Genomic DNA, 22,627 nt, shown 5'->3' on the forward strand with positions numbered 1-22,627 from the left:
CTAAGTGAATATTGATTCCCTCTTCCAGCTCTTGAATACTGTAAGGAGAAAGAATGTGTGTGTTCTGTTCAACACAATGGAGGGAGAGAATAGGAGGCTGACCGAGGGAGAGGCGGATTATGATTAGGATGATGGTGATCATGATGATGGTAATGATGGTGATAATGACAATGGTGATGATCATGATGATGGTGATTGGAAACACACTTGGTCGAAGCTCCTATGCCAGTTGATGCATGTAAATTCATGTGGTTTATGTGAATAGGAGATTGTATCACTGTCATAGAAAACTTGAGGTGAACTAACACCCCTCCAAATGAAGATTGAGCTTTATTGTCATTACTCAAACGCCAGTATCATTACAATTTCATTTACAGAAACATATATTTACATTAACTGAGAGCAGTAAAACCAATGGAAAAAAATACTTGTCAACTTGAATTGAATTATGATTATCAGAAACTAAGCACCGTGACATTTTGAGAACATCCTGAAAAACAGGTGGACTGCCCCTGGATTCAGACCAATCAGCATCCTGACCATATTGAGCAATTGCTGAAAAAAAAGCCAATCATTGGACTGCCCCTGGATTTAGACCAATCAGCAGCCTGGATATTTTCGATGTCCAAAATGCTATTGGTCCTAGATTCAGCAAGGTATGATAGCAAGTTGTAATAGCCTGTCTTATCAAAACATGACCTATTAATGTACCTTTTAAATGAACAAACAAAAAATTATTATTTAATTTACAATTGCAAATTAATTCACTACTTAAAGGAAAACTGCTGCATTTTGCATCATGATGCAAAATGCATCATACCGGCTGTATTTCTGTATTTTGAAAGTTATATATCTTGAAAACTTGATTGCTGATATGCAAAACATTTCTGTATCAACAATGGACTAATTAAACAAATACCAAAATATCGTTTTTGGGTGGAAATTTCCTTGAAAATAAAGCTGTTATTATTCTCCAACTTTCAATAAAACCAAACCATGCAACTTAAAGATTGTAAGTCTTTCTAGATAACGGGAAAATGTCCTGCTGGAAATGTAATATTAAAATTATTATTTTTGCAATTGAACACACTTCAAAAAATATAACCATGTGAAAATAGCCTATGTATTTCCAGTCTTACAGTCATGACTTCAAAAACAAGTGGTAATTCTGGCATTGGCTGTAAAATTATGCAGATGTTAAATAATGTTAGCAATAATCTTCGCCCCTCACTATAACTCCATAGATGTGAAGGTTATCCTGAGTAAATCGTTACAAAATGGAGATAAAGCTATGTAAAAAAAAATATTACATTTTCCAAGAGACAGAGAAAGACTCTTAAGGGCTTTAAGCTAGACATTTGTTCATCACACAGGGAGAGTCTCAATTGCATTTCCTTGATTTCTTGCATCCTCTCTCCTCGCCTCCTACTCAAAACCCAATGGATGAAAAGGTCAGAGGTCACTCCCCTATAACTTCTTATCCAACGGCTTTTGAGAAGGAGGCGAGGAGAGAGGACTCGAGGAATCAAGGAAACTTGCCACAGTCACTGACTAGTCCACCTCCACCTTCTCCAGAACCACGTTGTGTGTAGCTCCATCCAGGTAGTAGACCATCCTCTCCCCAGCCTGGCCCTCTGAAACTCCCTCGCTCTGCTGGTCGTCCTCCCCTCCCTGGTGCTGGGTGTACATGGTCCCCTCCACCTGGAGGGTGTTGTCATCCAGCTCCGTCACGATGTAGTGGGTCCCCTCATTGTTGACGATCACCTGGGTCAGCCCCTCCTTCATCATCAGCTGGCTGGCTGCAAACTGCAGCACCTCCTGGACCACCTGCTCCTCCTGCACCTGCTGCTCCTCGCACACCTCCTCCTCCGTCTTCACCTCCACCTCCATCTCCTCCTCCTCCACTCGCTCCATGACCTCTGACACAACTTCCTGGGTCATGACCTCTTGGCTGTCTTCTTCCTGCTGGCCCATCTCGCTGACGGCACTGAGGAGGGCATCCAGAGCCGTGGATGACTCCGACACCATGTGGTGGTGCATCGCCCTTCCCCCATGACCTCCGGCTGCAGACCCGCCGGACTCCAGCAGGACGTACTGGGTGGTGCCTCCGGCCAGGTGATGTGCCCCGCCTGCAGACACCTCCCTCCCTGAGGAGATGACCTGGCCATCCTCGGTGATGTGGAGCACCTCGGCCACCTGGCCCGCCATGGCCAGGTCCCGCAGGGTGGCAGCGGCTGACTCTTCCAGGGCCTGGTCGAAGGCCATCTCCCCATCGCCGTAGCCCTGGATGATAATCACCTGCTGGACACCCTCCTGGCCCTCCAGCCCCTCCATGGAGCCCACCCTCCGCACCGGGAAGGCCCCGTCAAACGCTGTGTCAACCTCCACGAATGTGGCTCCCTGGCCCTTTAGACGACACTCGAACGACTTGGACACGATACCTGGAAAAAACACAGAGATATGGAGCAGTGTTAATGGCAAAGCAGTATGACGTGCATTGGGTTTTGATAACATTCTGTCAATGGTCATTTTAGTAATTAGGACCATTTATTCTTGTAGAAAAAAGCACGCATATTTGTTAAAAAAATAAATACACATTCATTTTTTCCGAAAAAAATGAGAATATCAAGATATTACAATGGGTGACAAGAAGTGGTGAGACATCAGATGGTGCTAATTGATCCACACCATGCCCTGGCAGACCACAGGTTGCTATGGAGTTGCCAAGGCGATGGGAACGGTGTTAGAAATGGCATTGTTTAAGGCAGAGAGCAGCTCAGAGGATTCAGACGTGCAGAATCTATCCAGAGAAAAAGGATTTGGAGAGGGAGAGAAGACACTCGCTCACATACACACACCAACACACACGCCCTCACACCAGACCTGGGTCAAATATTGTCTAGGCAGGTGTGCTTGGTTCCATTGTACCAAGCTAAATGTAAATCAGAGAACGAGGTATTTAAAAGAATCGGACCCAGGTCTGCTTCACACACAACAATAAACGCATCAATCATTTATTTCTCACCGTCATTTCTATTTCTATTTGATTTAACTCTTATTTTACCAGGTGGGTTGATCATTTGATGGTAAAAGCTACAAAATGGCCTGTAACAATACATTTCTCAAATGAAATGCAAAATCTCACCAATCTCCTGAAGTACACGGTAGGTAGGCTTTATCGCAATAGAAACAAACATTCATGACAAGTATAATGACACAATAGGAAAACAAATCTCCATCATTCAGAGTGAACACGTTTAAAAACCCGTAGTCATGAATGCTTCAGTCGGAAACATTCTGGTCAGTCTATGGACAGTCTATAGAACAAGTGCTGTGACAACTAGGATCGCCTGTCCCTCTGTATGGGAGGCTGACATTTAGTACAGCAGAGGTTACAGAGACCCACTAGCCACCGCTATACTGCTAACGGTTTATGCCACCTCTCAACTGCTAAGAGCTGAGAGGCCAACCAGAGAGGACAATAACTCAATGCTGTGATGTTTTATACATTACCATAAAACCAGTATGTGTACGTGTGTGTGTGTGTGTGTGTCTGCGCTTATGTGTGTGTGTGTGTGTGTGTGTGTGTGTGTGTGTGTGTGTGTGTGTGTGTGTGTGTGTGTGTGTGTGTGTGTGTGTGTGTGTGTGTGTGTGTGTGTGTGTGTGTGTGTGTGTGTGTGTGTGTGTGTGTGTGTGTGTGTGGCTATAGGAGGCATCGCTAGCGTGTGTCACATTATCCGCGGGGTGCTGTCTGCCGGGCCTAGCAGCAACCTGCCTGCCCGCTGAGGTTTATGGGGTGTCACTCAGTCGCCGCCGCCGCGAATCAAGTTAATGTTGCACATCCCATCTCTTCACTTGTCCCCGCACTCCCGGTGGAAGAACAACATTTGAACAGCGTGATTTGGCCCCGGCGAGAGGCTGATGCGTGTTTAATATGTGTTTTGAGTGTTCTGAGTGACTGATTCCTTTAAACAGCGAGTCGTGAGGACAGAGAGAAGCACACTGCATTATTTGAAGTGATTCCAAACAAGATGGAGGCTCGGCGAGAATAAGATAAAAAGAAAGAAGGGGAGCGATGGAAGGGAGGCTCTGGTGTCGTTTCTCCAGATGAGAGTGGCCTCCCTACGGAGAACGAGGGAAAAGCCACAACAGAGATGGAATGGGGAGATAATAAAGAATTTTGAGAATTATAGTGTCAGAGACACAGGAGAATGCAGACGGACAAAACGACAGACAGTCAGTCAGTCAGACACATACACAGCCAGTGTGTTTGCATACTTAAAGACCTTGAAAAAGAAGACAATCGTACTGTTTGTCCATTTTGTTTGTTCAAGCCCTGACCTCAATCCTATAGAAAATTTGTGGGCAGAACTGAAAAAGCGTGTGCGAGCAAGGAGGCCTACAAACCTGACTCAGTTACATCCGCTCTGTCAGGAGGAATGGGCCAAAATTCACCCAACCAATTCACCCAATTCACCCACCTTATTGTGGGAAGCTTGTGGAAGGCTACCCGAAACGTTTGACCCAAGTTAAGCAATTTAAAGGCAATGCTACCAAATACTAATTGAGTGTATGTAAACTTCTGACCCACTGGGAATGCGATGAAAGAAATAAAAGCCTAAATAAATCATTCTCTCTACTATTATTCTGACATTTCACATTCTTAAAATAAAGTGGTGATCCTAACGGACCTAAGACAAGGAATTTTTACTGGGATTGAATGTCAGGAACTGTGAAAAACTGAGTTTAAATGTATTTGGCTAAGGTGTATGTAAACTTCCGACTTCAACTGTATATATTGATCAGTGGATCAATGCCCCCAGCCAGCACAGCCTGTGGTGTTGGGTAGAGGAGGGGGGGTTCTAAGTGGCACTACTTCAGGGAGGAGAGGGCCGTTGCCTGGGAAGCGGTCAGACGCCACTTACCAGCAGTTGGAGGAATTAACCTTAACACCGACTTGCAGCCCCCACCAATCAATTACACAAGTCAACCTTAACATTGTCTGAACTGCCTTAACACTGAACCGAACCTACAAGCATTTAGAGGGAATACGAATCAACCTGGGCATAGCGGACAGTCGAACCTTGATTGGACATAAGCATAAGCCAGCTCAGTCAATTATACTGTATCAAACATGACGGCACAATGACAACACTGTGAAAAACACATGGGCTTTAAGATCAATTATTTTCAAACAGAATCCTTTACAATCCCTCTACGCCCACGATTATGTAAAATTAGAGATATGAACCTGGATGCTTCGACCGGGGCGGTGTGAGACCACTAAAACCCGAGATATTTTATTGTGTGAGGCCGGTTTTTACAGCTGATGCACAAGCAGGATAGGTGTCAGTGGTGCTGTCGGGGCGTTGAAGGTGACACAGCTAAGTAGTTCAAGTGTCAGAGAGAGCACGTATCCAGGTCACCAAGGATGGGCTGGGGGGGCTGGGGGGGGGGGGGGGGGGGGACATGGGAGGTTAGGTTAGGGGGGAGGGTTAGCAGAAGGACGCCCCCCCCCCCCCCCCCCCCCCCCCCCCCCCCACTACAAGGTACAGGCTACATGCTCGGATGTAGACCCACTCCTCCCCCCCTGTGTCCCTCAAGCCCAGGCAAGGAGAGGCGGGGCGGGGACAGTGGGGACCAACAGGTCAGCCGTCTAGGGAGGTGTCCTTGTCACCTGCTTTGTTCCAGCTGAAAGGGACTGAGAGGGACCACTGTCAGCTTTACAAGCTCTATGAATCAACGCCAGAGAGAGAGAGAGAGAGAGAGAGAGAGAAAGAGAGAGGGGACTGGCCTGGTGACCAAAAAAACAAGCAATTACACCAGGACGAGATTGACACTAGGGGGACAGATGGATGAGAAGGGGAGAAAGATGAGAGAAGGATAAGGAGGAGAGAGAAGGATGGAGACACAGCACAGTGCACACCCCAAGGACAAACAGCCATACAAGAGCGCACTGATCTTTCTAGGTCAACCGTATATTCAACATGTAGCTCAAGAGAGGCACATAAGTTATATTCTTCAAGAATCAATGGGTTTAAATCATTCATTTAAATAATCATAAGTAATCATAAAAATCACAGAGTGGGCCTTTAAGGACATATAATTAGGACATAGGGCTGCCAGTCAAAGGACGAAGGCATACAACTAGGGTTTGGTACAGTGTTGGTCACCCACAATGCATACAGCCAGGTCACTATCCTCCTCTCTCCTCCCTGCAATCCCCTCTCTCCTCCCTGCACTCCTCTACCTCCCCTCAGCTCCTTTTCTGCTGACTATCCCCTGGCCAAGACTGGCTGACCCCCTGGTCACCCACGCCTTTGCCACCAGGGGACGGAGGGTGGGGAGAATGTGGAGTGAGGGTAGGGAGAGGGGGTAACCCTTGATAAAGGTGACTTTTTTGGGGGGGAGGGGGTTTCCGACCCTTTGTCTCATTGACCTTCCGTATCTGACCACCCAGGAATTGGAAGAGGACTGGACGATTTGTTCAGAGGAATCCCAGACACACACACATTTCACTGACTCTTGGGTGAATTGCCACCATGGTCCAAGCTGCTTTCTAGCGGAGTTGCCGTTACATTATACATGTGCCCCATAAGTCACCATGGGTTCTCTTACAGAGCACCGCTGAGAAAGCACACATACACGCACATGTACACACTCACGCACACACACACCCCCTTCCACTGGGGCACAATATCTGTGATAGTTAGCGTCAGATCGAAAGCTTGATAAAGGAGCTGAGGTTAGTTAGGCCTGCATGAGTCTCCGCTCAGAGGACTGACACATGGAATCGTCACAAAGAGCCCAACAGAACAGACTGCTTCAGTCACTCCACTCTCCTTCCTGCCCTCCTCTCACTCTCCCCATTACATGCTCTCTCTCTCTCTCTCTCTCTCCCTCTCTCTCTCTCTCTCTCTACCTCTCTCTCTCTCTCTCTCTCTACCTCTCTCTCTACCTCTCTCTCTCTCTCTACCTCGCCAACTCTCGGGAGGTGGACCTTTGATTGCTTCCTTAATTAGCCATGTCAGATGGCTCCATGGATTTACTGGTGATGTCTACATTCTGAAGATAATTACACGCCTTTCCCTTTCTCCTCTCTCCCTCCATCCCTGTGTTCCCGCTCTATCCCTCACACTCTCACATGACTTAATGATTCATTATGAATTTGAAGTTGGGAAGAATAAAGCAGATTTTTTTCCCCCCCTAATCAACATGGAGATTTCCACTGTAATTAAGCGTAAAAGTTGATATTTCTTTGTTGCTTTGCTCTGTTGCTTCAGAGAGAAAGAGAGAGAGAGAAAGAGAGAGACACAGACAGACAGACACAGGGCTGAAAGTCAGATAGTCAGACAGATTAAATATTCAGCCCTCTGTGAGTAATGAAAAATATGGGGCGGCAGGTGGCCTAGTGGTTAGAGTGTTGGTCCAGTAACTGAAAAATTGCTGGATCGAATCCCCGAGCTGACAAGGTAAAATAAACATGTCGTTCTGCCCCTGAACAAGGCAGTTAACCCACTGCTCCTCAGTAGGCCGTCACTGTAAATAAGAACTTGTCCTTAACTGACTTGCCTAGTTAAATAAAATAAAAAAGTACGAGCTTCATGTCTAAACCACAGAAGATAGAGAAAGCGAGGAGCGAAAGAAAGAGATGGAGAGAAACAAATAAAGACAGCGACCGCGAAAGACAGACAGAAACATTTGGTAGCGCAAGGCCTAGCAAAGTCGAGGCAACAGGCCTGACCAAACCCAAACCTGCTGCGTTACATCCCTGTTGTTACCTCTCGACGACACAACGTTCTGTTTACGTTACCTCCAGATCATCCCTGGTCGTATTTACCTAACAGAGGCATTGCGGAGATATTTATCGTGGTGAAGGGGCTAAATATAGAGCTGGGGAGACGGCGTGAGGCGACCATGGTGGGAGGTTTCCCTCTAATCTCCATCTGCAGGCTGACAGGCTGGAGAAAGCCTAATGAATGGCCCTTTTCATCTGCACTGCCTGTGTGTATCTGACAGTATAAATATTTAGCAATATCGGAGTCAGCTTGTGATTTTACACAGATGGAGTGATTGATGCCTCTCGGCGGCTGACGCATGCCAAAGACGATCTCCGGTGTTATGTAAACCAGCCCCGCCTCTCTCTCACTCTCTCTCACTCTTTCTCTCTCGCGCACGCGAAATCGCTCCTCTTCAACCCTGTCCTCTCTGGCTCTTTCGCAGCTCGTCTTCTTCTCCCTCTCTCCTCCTCCCTCTTTGTCGCTTTTGCAGTTTGCTGCCGCCTGAATTTCAATCCTTTCAAGGTACTGTAGGTTTTGGATATGGACTCCAGTCAATAATGAAGGAATGCTTTACAAAACCACTTTAACAGCTTCACAGGCATTTGCATGTGTGCGTGTGTGTGTGTAGATCTCATGAACAGATGACAGTGTGGGCAGATTCAGAGGACTTCACACACAGCTGTCACCCAGCCCGGAGAGACAAGCCAGACCAGCCCTTCTCTCCCCCTGCTCCTGGATCTCTACGTGTGTGTGTGTGTGTGTGTGTGTGTGTGTGTGTGTGTGTGTGTGTGTGTGTGTGTGTGTGTGTGTGTGTGTGTGTGTGTGTGTGTGTGTGTGTGTGTGTGTGTGTATGTGTGTGTGTGTGTGTGTGTGTGTGTGTGTGTGTGCACATTAAATGTATGTGTGTGTGCGCACAAACAAGCGCGCGTGTGTGTCTGCGCAGCCACTACAGAGCCAATTAAAGAAGTTGAACAGAAGAACACAATTCCAGAACATACATAGGGGAACTTTAAGGGAGGATGTTGAGGATTTATTGACCTTGTAATTGCCTGTAGAAAATATGCTCTCCTAGTAATGGCCTTTCTGGGCTTTAATAAAAAAAATTAAATTAGGGAGAATATCTCCTCTTTTTTTCGCCATGTGTTTTTTTCTTCTCTAAATTGCATTTAAAACTCCAATCTCAAACGCGCCCAATTCCTTCATCAGAGAGAAGAGCAGATCTATTAATCGAACTGTCCTTTATCGAAATTAGCATTCAAATGTGATCGGTTCCACTGCGCCGTCCGGCCTGGGGTTTTCATTCCGGGCGGAGGGAGGAAGTGGCCCTCGTTGCAGTAACTACAATGTCTTTCAACACCACTCTCTCCTCTATTTGACCTCTACTGATTTACAGCTGCTCCTCCGTAATGACAACAATTAGTATTTCTCCCTCTCTCCTTTATCTAGCACTTTTGAGTTTGCTTTCTCCTCTGCAAGACCAGGTGATTAAAGCTACCGTTGACCCCCCCAAATCTAGTCCACACTTTACAAGCCCAACTGGAAGTTGCTACTCTGATATGGGACTAATTCTAAAGACACAGAAAGACAAAGAAATCCCATAAGTCCCAGTTTCAACTCTGTCTTCCCACGTAGAGTGTAGGGTAGTGCTGTTGACTGGCTGGCTGGCTGACTGGCTGGCTGACTGGCTGGTGTGGGAGTGATCGGTGGTGCCTTAACCCCTATAAAGTGTCTTATTGACACAGTGATTTGTGACTATGTGGCTGTGTGTGTGTGTGTGTGCGTGCGTACACGTCTGTGCGCATGCGTACATGTATTTGCTTGCGTGTGATTGTCCGATGGTGCGAGTGTGTATGATATCGGGCCTTATCCCTGCCTCCCTGTCCCTCCCTCAGCCCCATGCAGCCGATGAGGAATGAACCGTCCCAGGCCTCCATTTCTCTTCTCCCCGTGGCTGAGTCTTACTTACCCTAATGATGTATAATAGCCTGAAACTGCACTTAACCTGGGCCCTAGCGTGGCAGAGACCGAGTGGGAGATCCATGCTCATTACAATGTTTACCACAGGCTCAGGGGAAGGAAACAACCCGTCAACTCCGAGAAATGAGGGACGTTCAAAATCACACTCAATCAAATCCAATCGAATAACACTGACAGCGATAACCCTCCCATTTCAGCCTGCACCTTATCGACCGGCGGTAAAACTTTGATGGAACAAATGCAAAAACCGGTTCCTTCATTTGTTACATGTGTACATGAAAACGGCCGAATCGTATTCGTTGGGGCACACCGTTTCAAAACGTCGGACAAAGAAAGGCTCGGGTAGTCCCTCCCTGTTTCAGTCCATTCTCGTCCGTTTGGAGGCTAACGAACACAGTAGTGGCTAACCTAGTCAAATGGCTCCTACAAATACAACTTTGAGCTTTTCACACTCCGACGATCATATCAACGCACATGAGTGCAACCCTATCCCATGTGACTTCTTACACTTACAAATACTAAGTGAACGCCGCGCGCTCACTACGAACGTGTAGCCCGGGGTACAGCACAGACACACAGCGGCGACGGTAAATAATACAAGGTCACGTGACGCGGCTCTGAAACCTCATATCAAATCAATAGGGCGGGAGAGAGGAGTGCAGGCGCCAGGCAGGGGGTCACCACCCATCACTCAGGTCAACAACAGCATGGGAGAACACACAGCGGGGTCGCAACATACAGCACACACACACACCACACACAGGCTAATGTTGGATGACGGACTGCGTGTTCTCTCGTAAACCTGCAGCCCTCAGCGCAAGTCCATCATGCCTTTACTTAGAAGAAGGAGAGAAAGCGGGTCGGTCTGAGGCCTGGTGGCATTTAGGTCTGCTCTCTAACAACACTCACAGCCGGAGAGGAAGAGGACAGGAGAGGAAGAGGAGAAGCGGAGAGTAGGAGAGGAGTGAAGTGGGTGAGGAGTAGGAGTGGGAGAGGAGGAGTGCAGAAGACGAGAGGAGAGCAGAAGAGGAGAGGAAAGGGAGTAGGCAGAAAGAGTAGAGAAGAGGAGAGGAGGCATTATTGAATTATTGAAGGTGTAGAGGATAAATCTTCCATGGAGATGCCACAGTGTTGTCTGCGGCTAGACACAGACAGCCCACCACACAGCCAGGCTGGCGTGACGAGTGCAGGCTTTGACTCGCTGACCTTGGGGCTGTTAAAACAAGCTCTCCGTCAGCTTTTCTGCAAAATATGTTTACCTCGGGCCGGGATGGAGAGAGAGAGAGAGAGAGGGAGAGACAGAGGGAGAGAGACAGAGAAAGAGAGATCAGCGAGAGAGGTAAGAGACATGGATAGACAGGGATAGACAGGGTGAGGGAGAGAGACAGAGAGAGAGAGGAGAGAGATGAGGAAGAGAGTGATTTAAAAGGTGTGAGAGCTAGAGAGAGAGAGAGAGAGAAAGAGAGATTGGCGACTGTGCTGACAGTACACGAATAAATACTCCGACTCCATCAATTCTTTCCGGTTCGGAAAGAGAGAGAGAGTGACAAACAAAAAGTACTAGCCGCCTCGCGTTGGTCACACAGTAGCACTGTTCAGTCACACAACCCTCAGAGGTGATCAGTACCCTGAAAGAAAAGATTAAACGCCGTGAAAAACAGAGGCATTAGAATGCTGAGAGAACACCAAATAAACAGCTGGTAAAACAGAAATGGCTATATGTTTCCATTCGATGCGTAAACGAATCAACCAGCAAATACTGATGTTTATCTGTTAAATAAAAAAGAGACAGATTATCTGTACATGCATGAAGACATATATAATAATTCCTTGTATTCCTTCCAGCAGAAAGATTTTCACTGTGCACCGCAACACATTTTTATTTCAATTATTATTTCTATATCTCTTTTAAAGATAGGAAAGGACCGTTTCTCTCTTCCCCCGCCCTCTCTTCTGAAAGGTAGGCTTGCTAGAGATGAGTGTGCGTGCGCCCGACCGTCCGTGTCTGTTTGTGTGTATGCCTATGAGCTTGTGTGTGTGTGTGTGTGTGTGTGTGTGTGTGTGTGTGTGTGTGTGTGTGTGTGTGTGTGTGTGTGTGTGTGTGTGTGCATTGCATCTTGTGGGGCTCTACCTTTGCTGGGGCGTTCCACTACTAGCCAAGGGGGAAGGGGGGGCAGCCATTCTTATTAACATCATCAGTCTGAGTCATTACAGGGCTGCCTGGTTTGGGCAGGTGCTATGAGAGAGAGTGTACAAACGACCACAGGAAACTCTCTGCAACTCCGGCCCCTCTCCCATCTCCCTATCAGACACCTCAACACACACACAGGCCCATATTTCTAACTCTACGGCCCCTCACATCCCCAAAAGGGACGAGGGCGTCTACTATACTAGCCCACTCTGTCTGTCTGCGGTGGTTTGGTTTGCACTGGGGGGGGGGGGGGGGGCTGTCTCAATCCATCCTGATGACAGCACTAATACAGGGAGGGGAAAGGGGACAGAGAGTAGGAGAGAGAGAAATTTTCCTGAAAAAGACCAATAAACATAGATACTGGTCTGCACACACACAAACACGCATACAGAAACACAATAATAACGTCAGCAGAGTGTTTGACCTGGGTATGAATATTGACAGGTGGATATCTATAACAGCATAGTGAATGGAGATAAAATGGCCACCAGAGTTACATGTAACCAGACACGTAATAATTCCCGTCGAAGAGGAGACCCGGTCTATTACCCAGGCGCCTCTATGGCTCCTCCGATGACACCAAAGATGTGTCAAAGACATACGTCCCAAATGGCACCCGATTCCCTTCGTAGTGCACTGCTTTTGACCAAGGCCCATTAAGGCTCTAGTCAAAAGTAGCGCCCTATATAGAGAATATGGTCCCATTTGGTGCACACCCATCCAGCACTACCTTGCCCAATTGCTATGGATTGTGTAACGTGTTCAATTTAGATGTACAAATTGATCTACTGTACTATTGGCAAATCATTTGATGTTAGCCAAGGTAGTGTCTTCATAACATCAAGGACAAGGTCAACCAGGGAAATTTGAATTGAATGTCATAGTCATCATATTTATCAGTGTTCCAAATGTAGTATATCACTCCAAATACCATCCATATAAGTCACTATCTATACTTCACTTCATACATGATGGGTATTTTTCAGAAAGAAATCGACGGCATTATTTATTGGGCAAAACTGAGCTTCTTCTACTTTGCTTTTCAGGTTTTCATAGTGTAATTAGTTCGAGTTAACACGAACAAATTCACCGACGTCAACCACAAACTGTCCATGTAAGCTTGAACCTCAGTTTAGGAAGGTATGCCTCCATGTGCCTGTCTTAAACAGATACATTTACATTAGAGCAAATGTTGAGGAACATTTTGACTATAATACAGGGAGGGACACAACGAAGATTGTGTCTGGGACCACATAAAAACCTAAACAAAACATATATAGAAGCCACATGCGTAACCTGTCTAACATTGGAAACTGTAGCTGGTAGGAATTAATCCTCTTGGTTTGTTAGTGTTGTTAATTGGGCGTGCTGAATTAGAATCTTAGCGTATTCGCTAGGACCAAACAAGGCCCGTTGTTTGACCTAGCCGAGCGTTGCTTTCTGTGTACGCCCTCCCTGCTTCCTCCCATTCCCTCTTATTCCTCGGCTTCAAGTGTCTCCAAAACTAATAAAACCCCCTCTGCGAATCCCCCCCGTGAAACCCTCCGTATCAACCATCACATTAATAACGCTGTGCTCGTATTCAAATTTTCTGTCGAAAAGCTAAAGAAAGATTGAATGCCCCGCTGTCGCGTGGACCAAAGATTGAAGACGTGTCTCATTGACATTGTTAAAAGTTTATGAAAATATATGAATTCTCAAACGTGGCGGACTGCTTGGGCCTCTCCACTCCCAACAGTACTGTTCGAGATCTTGGCTTTTAATCAAAATGATTGAATACCGTAAGTTTGGATTTGGGAATTCTAATGGCGAGGACGGATAAAGTGTCACGGTCCTGAACCAAAAAACTAGACGCGCTCGTACATGCGTGCATAAAAAAACGTTATGCTTTTTAAAGAAAGATATATTTATCATTCTTCATATTGGCTATATCTTGTTTTCCCCTATATGTATGTGAGTGTTTGGCTAAATGGCATGTATAGTGCAACTGTATGTGGGTGTCTGTCACTGGGCTGGGTCCGATCCTCCATGTGGGTGACTGTCACTGGGCTGGGTCCGATCCTCCATGTGGGTGACTGTCACTGGGCTGGGTCCGATCCTCCATGTGGGTGACTGTCACTGGGCTGGCTCCGATCCTCCATGTGGGTGACTGTCACTGGGCTGGGTCCGATCCTCCATGTGGGTGACTGTCACTGGGCTGGCTCCGATCCTCCATGTGGGTGACTGTCACTGGGCTGGGTCCGATCCTCCATGTGGGTGACTGTCACTGGGCTGGGTCCGATCCTCCATGTGGGTGACTGTCACTGGGCTGGCTCCGATCCTCCATGTTGTTGGAACTGATATGATATGAAGCCATATCTGGCAGACGAAGCATATGGTGCTGACACACGTTCCATACAGCATGTTTAACAGAACAGCTGTTCCCGCCGTCAGATGTGTGTGAGTGTGAGTGTGTGAGGGGAGGGAGGGGCTCTGGAGTGACATGCAGAGGTATCTGCGACGGCCTGCTTGACGGCCAACACGGTGGTGGCAAGGGCCCAACGGTGCGCTGTGGCGGCCCACCCGGGAGAACGCCTGCCGTCTCCCCCCAACCTTCCCTCAACGCCGCCCACCCAGCCTGACACACACAGACCTGTTAGACTAACTCCCTCCGCTCCTTCGCCAAGCAGGTGGTGTTTTTCTCTCACTCCGGGAGGCTCTCCAAACAAAGTGCTTATAGCATGAACTTATCAATCTCTCTGGTGACACTTTGAACAGCTGGGGACGGGATGGCACGGAGAGGGGAAAGGAGACGGTACGGTAGCATTCATACTGCCTAGGATAAGGTCTGAGTGGACGCAGAGAATATGGCACGAAGTGAATTCGTCAGTTACGGTGCTGATTAACATAACGGTAATGACTCGTTTTGGTCCGAATGCCTGTAATGTGGATTTGAGAGGCTGCAGGTGGGTGAGGAGGGTGTGGATAGTTCTCCAACTTCTTCTTCCATGGTACCTGGGGTAAGAGCATAAAGACCCATACCAACTAATATCAACGCTTACAGAGCATCCGGAAAGTATTCAGACCCCTGGACTTTTACCAAAATGTGTTATCTTACAGCCTTACTCTAAAATGGATTAAATAAATAACAAATCCTCATCAATCTACACACAATATCCCATAATGACAAAGGAAAATCAGGTTTTTAGAAATATTTGCAAATTTATTCAAAATAAAAAACAGAAATACCTTATTTACATAAGTATTCAGACCCTTTGCCAAGCGAGTGAAATTGAGCTCAGGTGCATCCTGTTCCCATTGATCATCCTTGAGATGTCTCTACAACTCGATTGGAGTACACCTGTGGTCAATTCAATTGATTGGACATGATTTGGAAAGGCACACACCTGTCTATATAAGGTCCCCCAGTTGGCAGTGCATGTCAGAGCAAAAACCAGGCCATGAGGTCGAAGGAATTGTCGTTAGAGCTCCGAGACAGGATTGTGTCAAGGCACAGATCTGGGAAAGGGTACCAAAATATTTCTGCAGCATTGAAGGTCCCCAAGAACACAGTAGCCTCTATCATTCTTAAATGGAAGAAGTTTGGAACCACCAAGACTCTTCCTAGAGCTGGCCGACCGGCCAAACTGAGCAATCGGGGGAGAAGGGCCTTGGTTAGGGAGGTGACCAAGAACCTGATGGTCACTCTGACAGAGCTCCAGAGTTCCTCTGTGGAGATGGGAGAACCTTCCAGAAGGACAACCATCTCTGCAGCACTCCACCAATCAGGCCTTTATGGTTGAGTGGCCAGACGGAAGCCACTCCTCAGTAAAAGGCACATGACAGCCTGCTTGGAGTTTGCCAAAAGGCACCTAAAGGACTCTCAGACCATGAGAAACAAGATTATCTGGTTTGATGAAACCAAGATTGAACTATTTGGCCTGAATACCAAGTGTCACGTCTGGAGGAAACCTGGCACCATCCCTACGGTGAAGCATGTTGGTGGCAGTATGATGCTGTGGGGATGTTTTTCAGCGGCACGGACTGGGAGACTAGTCAGGATTGAGGAATGATGAACGGAGCAAAGTACAGAGAGATATTTGATGAAAACCTGCTCCAGAGTGTTCAGGACCTCAGACGGGGGTGAAACCTTCCAACAGGACAACGACCATAAGCACACAGCCAAGACAACACAGGAGTGGCTTCAGGACAAGTCTCTGAATGCCCTTGAATGACCCAGCCAGGGCCCGGACTTGAACCCGATCGAACATCTCTGGAGACCTGAGCTGTGCAGCGACACTCAACCAGACAGAGCTTGAGAGGATCTGCAGAGAAAAATTCCCCAAATACAGGTGTGCCAAGCTTGTAATGTCATACCCAAAAAGACTCGAGGCTGTAATCGCTGCCGAAGGTGCTTCAGCAAAGCACTGAGTAAAGGGTCTGAACACTTATGTAAATGTGATATCAGTTTTTATTTTTAATACATTTGCAAAAATTTCTAAAAACCTGTTTTTGCTTTGTCATGATGGGGTATTGTGTGTGGGTTGATGATGAAAAAAATTATTCAATCCATTTTAGAATAAGGCTGTAACGTGACAAAATGTGGAAGAAGTCATGGGGTCTGAATACTTTCCGAATGCACTGTATATTTCCTTTTGGAGAAATTGTTTACCTACTGTAAGTTTAAGCAACATTGTCTTGTAATACCATTACCAAAAACCCACATATCTTTAACATATTTTATAATTACTCTCTCCCTCATGAGGGGGGAGGATAATGAATGTTCACAAAAGTAACAAGTAATGGTAGACCTACCAACTAGTTATAGGGATTTTACAAATATCAAATTTGTTTATGAATTATTAAGTGATTAAATCTTCCACAAGATATAGTTCCGACACAAATCTAAGGTTTCTACCCAAACTGGCTGGTCGTTAGTTCTATCATTTCGGTTGCAAGAGAGACGACCCAGTCATTAAGTATTTTTTGTTTTGTATCAATGGACGTGACCCAGTCATTTGTTCTAAATGTTCCATTGCCATACTGGCTGGTAACGTTCTCATCCCTCACTTGTTAGCTAGCCAACTACGGCTAACTTACAGTCACGTCAAATAGTGCAGCCAGAATAACAGCAAACTAGCTGCATTTGTTTAAGCTGTTTTCTAGTGACATTTATTTGGATACATCCATAACAATGAGCTAATGATGTGCGATTTCGCCTGGCATAGAAAATGTGTTCTCTCGTCAGGACACTGTTGTTCAGAGGAGCTAGCCAACAACACAGCTAACACGATCACTTCAAACTGACGCTGGAAAGGCGGCAAACTAGCTGCACTTCATTTTGTTTTACCAATTTTCTATTGACATTTCTTTGTATATATCCATAAAAATGATGCCAGCTGATTCATGATTTCGACTGGCTGAGAAAATCCATGTTGGAAATGTCGGAGAGACAGACAGCAAGGTTTATACAAATCCCCACTGTTGAAAACTAAATGCTAGTCTAAAAGGAATAGGAGATAATGTCCAGATACTTTTTATAGTGGAGGTCAAGTTTATAAATTGCCTGGCTTAGACCCACCCGTTGTATAATGTACTGTACTCTACTGTACTGAACTAAACTCTACCCTAATCTACCCTACTCACTCTGCTGTGCTGTATTGTACTGTACTGAACTATACTCTACCTAATCTACCCTACTCACTCTACTCTGCTGTGCTGTATTATACTGTACTGAACTATACCTAATCTACCCTACTCACTCTACTCTGCTGTATTGTACTGTACTATACTCTACTCACTCTACTCTGCTGTATTGTACTGTACTGAACTATACTCTACCTAATCTACCCTACTCACTCTACTCTGCTGTGCTGTGCTGTACTGTACTGTACTGTACTGTACTGTGCTCTGCTGTATTGTACTGTACTGTACTGTGCTCTGCTGTGCTGTATTGTACTGTACTCTACTCTGTTGTGTTGTATTGTATTGTACTGTACTGTACTGTGCTCTGCTGTGCTATATTGTACTGTACTGTACTGTGCTCTGCTGTGCTGTATTGTACTGTACTCTACTCTGTTGTGTTGTATTGGGCCCCGTGTGGCTCAGTTGGTAGACCATGGCGCTTGCAACGCCAGGGTTGTGGGTTCGATTCCCACGGGGGGCCAGTACAAAAAAAGTATGAATGTATGTACTTGTAAGTCGCTCTGGATAAGAGCGTCTGCTAAATGACTTAAATGTAAATGTAAATGTATTGTACTGTGCTCTGCTGTATTGTACTGTGTTGTATTGTATTGTATTGTACTGTATTGTATTGTATTGTACTGTACTGCACTGTACTCTGCTGTGCTGCACTGTGATGTCCAAACGTGTGAAACATGAGGGGAATGATATTCATATATATAATTATGCCCATTACTGTAATTCTGTTACCGGGTGTAAATCCTCTTTACTTTCTGTAGTTCAACAACCAAAAGAGATTTTTTCAAACTCAAGGTACCATGTCATAGCTGACACCCCACTCTTTCTGCAGACATCTTTGAATCTTAACTTGGAGCAGATATTTAACAGTGGTTTTGGAAAACGTGGTCGCATAAAAACCTGAGAGAAATCTGACCGTAATTCCATTACCAAAGTTTGCATCTGCACAGTTCTTCCACAAAATGTGTATTTTTGCACCGAGTTCTATGGTTTGTTCAACTTTGAAATCAATGTTTTTTGTTTGGCAATCATTTCAGTAAAAAGGATAAAAAACTGAGTCAAAGCATAATTATTTTACAGTGGAATTGCCCAGGTCAGGGTAGGTGTCTCAGTAGGATCAAGCTGGCAAAATACTGTATGTAAAGAGTATATTCAGAGAGGTAGAGCCAGGGGAGTAGTAAAATAGCTTTATAGAGGCCCCCAAAAGCACCACCCCCGCCCCCCTCCCAGTGACAGGCGGAGGTACAATAAAATAATATAAAAACTCCACGTCAAGGCTCTGGCATGATCTCCCTAACCCCAAGACAGACAGGCAGACAGAGCTCTCTAAAGAGGCTCTGGATTCACAGCTATCACTCTCCCCCCTCTTCTCTTCTCCCCCTCCCCCTGTCATTATCTCCCGAGCCAAGACTGGAGAGGTCTGAAGAGGTTTTCAAATCCAGTGAAGCCTGTCACATTACAAAAACATGTCGCTTTTAAACTAAATGTAAAATATCAGTAATTGAAGCAATAAATCCGCTGTTGTTTTTTTCCTTCTCTTCTACCCCTATCCTCTCTTTCCTTCCCTAACCTTCGCTCCCTCTCTCTGTCTTTCGCTCTCTTTTTTTGTGAGAGTACTTTTGATGAGCGGTAAATTGGAAATTATTTTGTGTTGTAATGCCACGCTGAAACGTCTTCCCATTACCATCCGTCAGTCATCGCCAACAGAGAAATTACTCAACTGTCAATCTGGCTATGAAAAGAGGTGGTGGGGGAAGGGGGGGGGGGGGATGAGATTGATCAATAAAGAGAAGGGGGGGTGAAGGGAGGGGTGGAGGTGGGGTCCATCATAATGCTTCTGTTGTGATTGAATAAATCAAAGCTGTAGTGGAATTTAGCTGTCACTAGCATTCGTATTACCCTCACACACACACACCAGTGTGTGTGTGTGTGTGTGTGTGTGTGTGTGTGTGTGTGTGTGTGTGTGTGTGTGTGTGTGTGTGTGTGTGTGTGTCATTATCCTCCTCACAGGCACCATCTTGCAAGGGCAGCAGCAAATTAAACATAATTGAAGATAAGGGAAAGTAAGAGGGAGAAATGTAAAGAATCAAGCAAATGTAATAGTTCCTTTGTACGACTATAATTTAAGGCCTAACTATGGACTTGAAACCTAACTGAAAGTGTCAATTTTGTGCATGAGAATAAGCGTATGTTACAAAGCGTGCCTGATCCCTTAAGGCAGGGATCAGGCATTTTCCTTGAGAGTATGGTCAGGGGGCCAGAACAGAATTACAAATAATTTATAGACTGCAAATTGATCCCAAACAGATATAATATTTGAATAAAACATGATAATTTCAAACTTTGCTTACATCTGTATACGATCACAAATACTGTATCTCTCTTTCCAAAATTAAAATACATTGGAGCAGAGTGAACAAAACATTAAGAACACCTTTCTAATATATATATGTATATATACTTTTTTTATTGTTATAATTTTTGGGGCTCAGAAAACTTGGGGCGCCAAATAAAATCACCCGCGGGATGCCAGTAGGGGGAACCCTGCCTTACGGGATTAGATGACACAAACAAACATTACCATGATTCTTACAATGATATTTCAGTTGTTCTGCACAGTACGCACCACATAAAGAATGTACAAATGAGTAGCCTATGTAATCTGCATGAATGTTTGTGTGTGTGTCAGTAATGTGTTGTATTGGATTTGCCTCAAATATAACACTTTGTATTCAGGACAAAAGTTAATTACTTGGCCAAATATTTTGCAGTATTGCTTTAGTGCCTTGCAAAATGGATGTATGTTTTTGAAATGTTTTATTTTGTACAGGCTTCCTTCTTTTCACTATGTCAATTAGGTTAGTATTGTGGAGTAAGTACAATGCTGTTCATCCATCCTCAGTGTTCTCCTATCACAGCCTGTAACTGTTTTTAAAGTCACTATTGGCCTGAGCGGTTTCTTTCCTCTCCGGCAACTGAGTTAGGAAGGACGCCTGTATCTTTGTAGTGACTGGGTGTATTGATACACCATCCAAAGTGTAATTAATAACTTCACCATGCTCAAAAGGATATTCAATGTCTGCTTATTTTATATTTACCCATCTACAAATAGGTGCCCTTCTTTGCAAGGCATTGGAAAAGCTCCCTGGGCTATGTGGTTGAATCTGTGTTTGAAATGTACTGCTTGACTGAATGACCTTACAATGCCTTCGGGAAGTATTCCGACCCCTTGATTTTTCCCCACATTTTGTTAGGTTACAGCCTTATTCTAAAATGTATTAAATAGTTGTTTTCCCCTCAACAATCTACACACAATACCACAAAATGACAAAGCAAAAACATTTATATAAAATGTATATAAAAAATAAAAAAATAAATATAACATTTACATAAGCATTCTGACCCTCTACTCTGTACTTTCTTGAAGCACCTGTAATGGGATTCGGGAAGCAAGTTCAGGGAGTGAATAATTTATTAAATGAATGAAACATAATACAAAACAAGAAACACGAACAACGCACAGACATGAAACTGAAACAGAAATAATAACGCCTAGGGAAGGAACCAGAGGGAGTGACATATATATGGAAGGTAATCAGGGAGGTGATGGAGTCCAGGTGAGTCTGATGATGCGCTAGTGTGCGTAACGATTGTGACAGGTGTGCGCCATAACGAGCAGCCTGGTGACCTAGAGCACCGGAGAGGGAGTATACGTAACAGCACCTTTGGCAGCGATTACAGCCTCAAGTCTTCTTGGGTATGACGCTAAAAGCTTGGCACACCTGCATTTGGGGAGTTTATCCCATTCTTCTCTGCAGATCCTCTCAAGCTCTGTCAGGTTGGATGGGGAGCATCGCTGCATAGCTATTTTCAGGTCTCTCCAGAGATGTTCGATCGGGTTCAAGTCCGGTCTCTGGCTGGGCCACTCAAGGACATTCAGAGACTTGTCCCGAAGCCATTCCTGCGTTGTCTTGGCTGTGTGCTTAGAGTCGTTGTCCTGTTGGAAGGTTAACCTTTGCCCCCGTCTGAGGTCCTGAGCATTCTGGAGCAGGTTTTCATCAAGAATCTTTCTGGACCTTCTGTTACATCTTTCTGGACCGGTGTCACATCATCAACTTGTATCGATCACATTTTTACGAACATGGCTGAACATTGTTCTAAAGCTGTATCAGTGGCACTAGGTTGTAGTGATCATAACTTAGTTGCACGCACTAGGAAAACTAAAATACCAAAGGCTGGCCCTCAGGTAATCTACCGAAAGTCCTACAGAGGGTTCAATCAGGACTCATTTGTGGATGAGATTAAGAATGTGCAATGGTTAGAAGTGTGTAGTAAGGATGATCCTGAAATGTCACTAAGTTTGTTTATGACATTATTGATGAGTATAGTAGACAAGCATGCCCCTTTAAGAAAATGCACTGTGTGGGCAAACGGTGCCCCATGGATTGATGATGAGCTGAGAAATGTAATGATTCAACGTTATGCCAAAAAAGCAGCAGATAAATCTGTCACTCTGTTTGATAAGCAAAGATTTTGTGAATTAAGAAATCTTGTGACCAAGCTTAACAAAGGAAAGAAGAAGGGATTTTATCAGCACAAAATTGATGGAGTAAAGGGTGATGAGGAAAAAACTGTGGAGAACGTTGAACGCTATTATGGGTTGGAATTCGAACATTTCTGCCTCTTTTGTTGAATCAGAGGGTATATTTATTACAAAACCACACGACATCGCAAACTACTTTAAATAATATTTTACAGGCAAAGTGGACAAGTTGAGGAATGCTTTGATTCAACGGATGGCTCCATGTCATTTTCTCTTATAAAAGATTGTATCATGAAGGAGGGGCAATGCATGTTTGAATTTCACCAAGTAGAACGGGATGAGGTAGAAAGGATGCTGTTGTCTCTTTCGGATGACAAGTCACCTGGTACAGATCATCTTGATGCCAAATTGCTTAGAGTTACAGCTTACCAAATATCTACCCCAATCTCTCATATT

The 22,627-nt window shown here is 45.2% G+C and overlaps 1 protein-coding gene across 3 annotated transcripts in view; it reads right to left on the bottom strand.

Annotated features, from left to right (window-relative positions):
- Positions 1-311: 311 nt before the first annotated feature.
- Positions 312-22,627, bottom strand: part of znf407 (zinc finger protein 407) — a 160,863-nt gene continuing 138,547 nt past the window's right edge. For all 3 annotated transcript variants that reach the window (XM_038994127.1, XM_038994130.1, XM_038994128.1), the window contains exon 10: positions 312-2,441. In XM_038994127.1, the coding sequence (XP_038850055.1) occupies positions 1,552-2,441 (890 nt within the window). In that variant the 3' untranslated portion in view covers positions 312-1,551. The remainder of the gene's footprint in view (positions 2,442-22,627) is intronic.

This window comes from Salvelinus namaycush, chromosome 5 (assembly GCF_016432855.1).
Source record: "Salvelinus namaycush isolate Seneca chromosome 5, SaNama_1.0, whole genome shotgun sequence".
Classification (NCBI taxonomy): domain Eukaryota; kingdom Metazoa; phylum Chordata; class Actinopteri; order Salmoniformes; family Salmonidae; genus Salvelinus; species Salvelinus namaycush.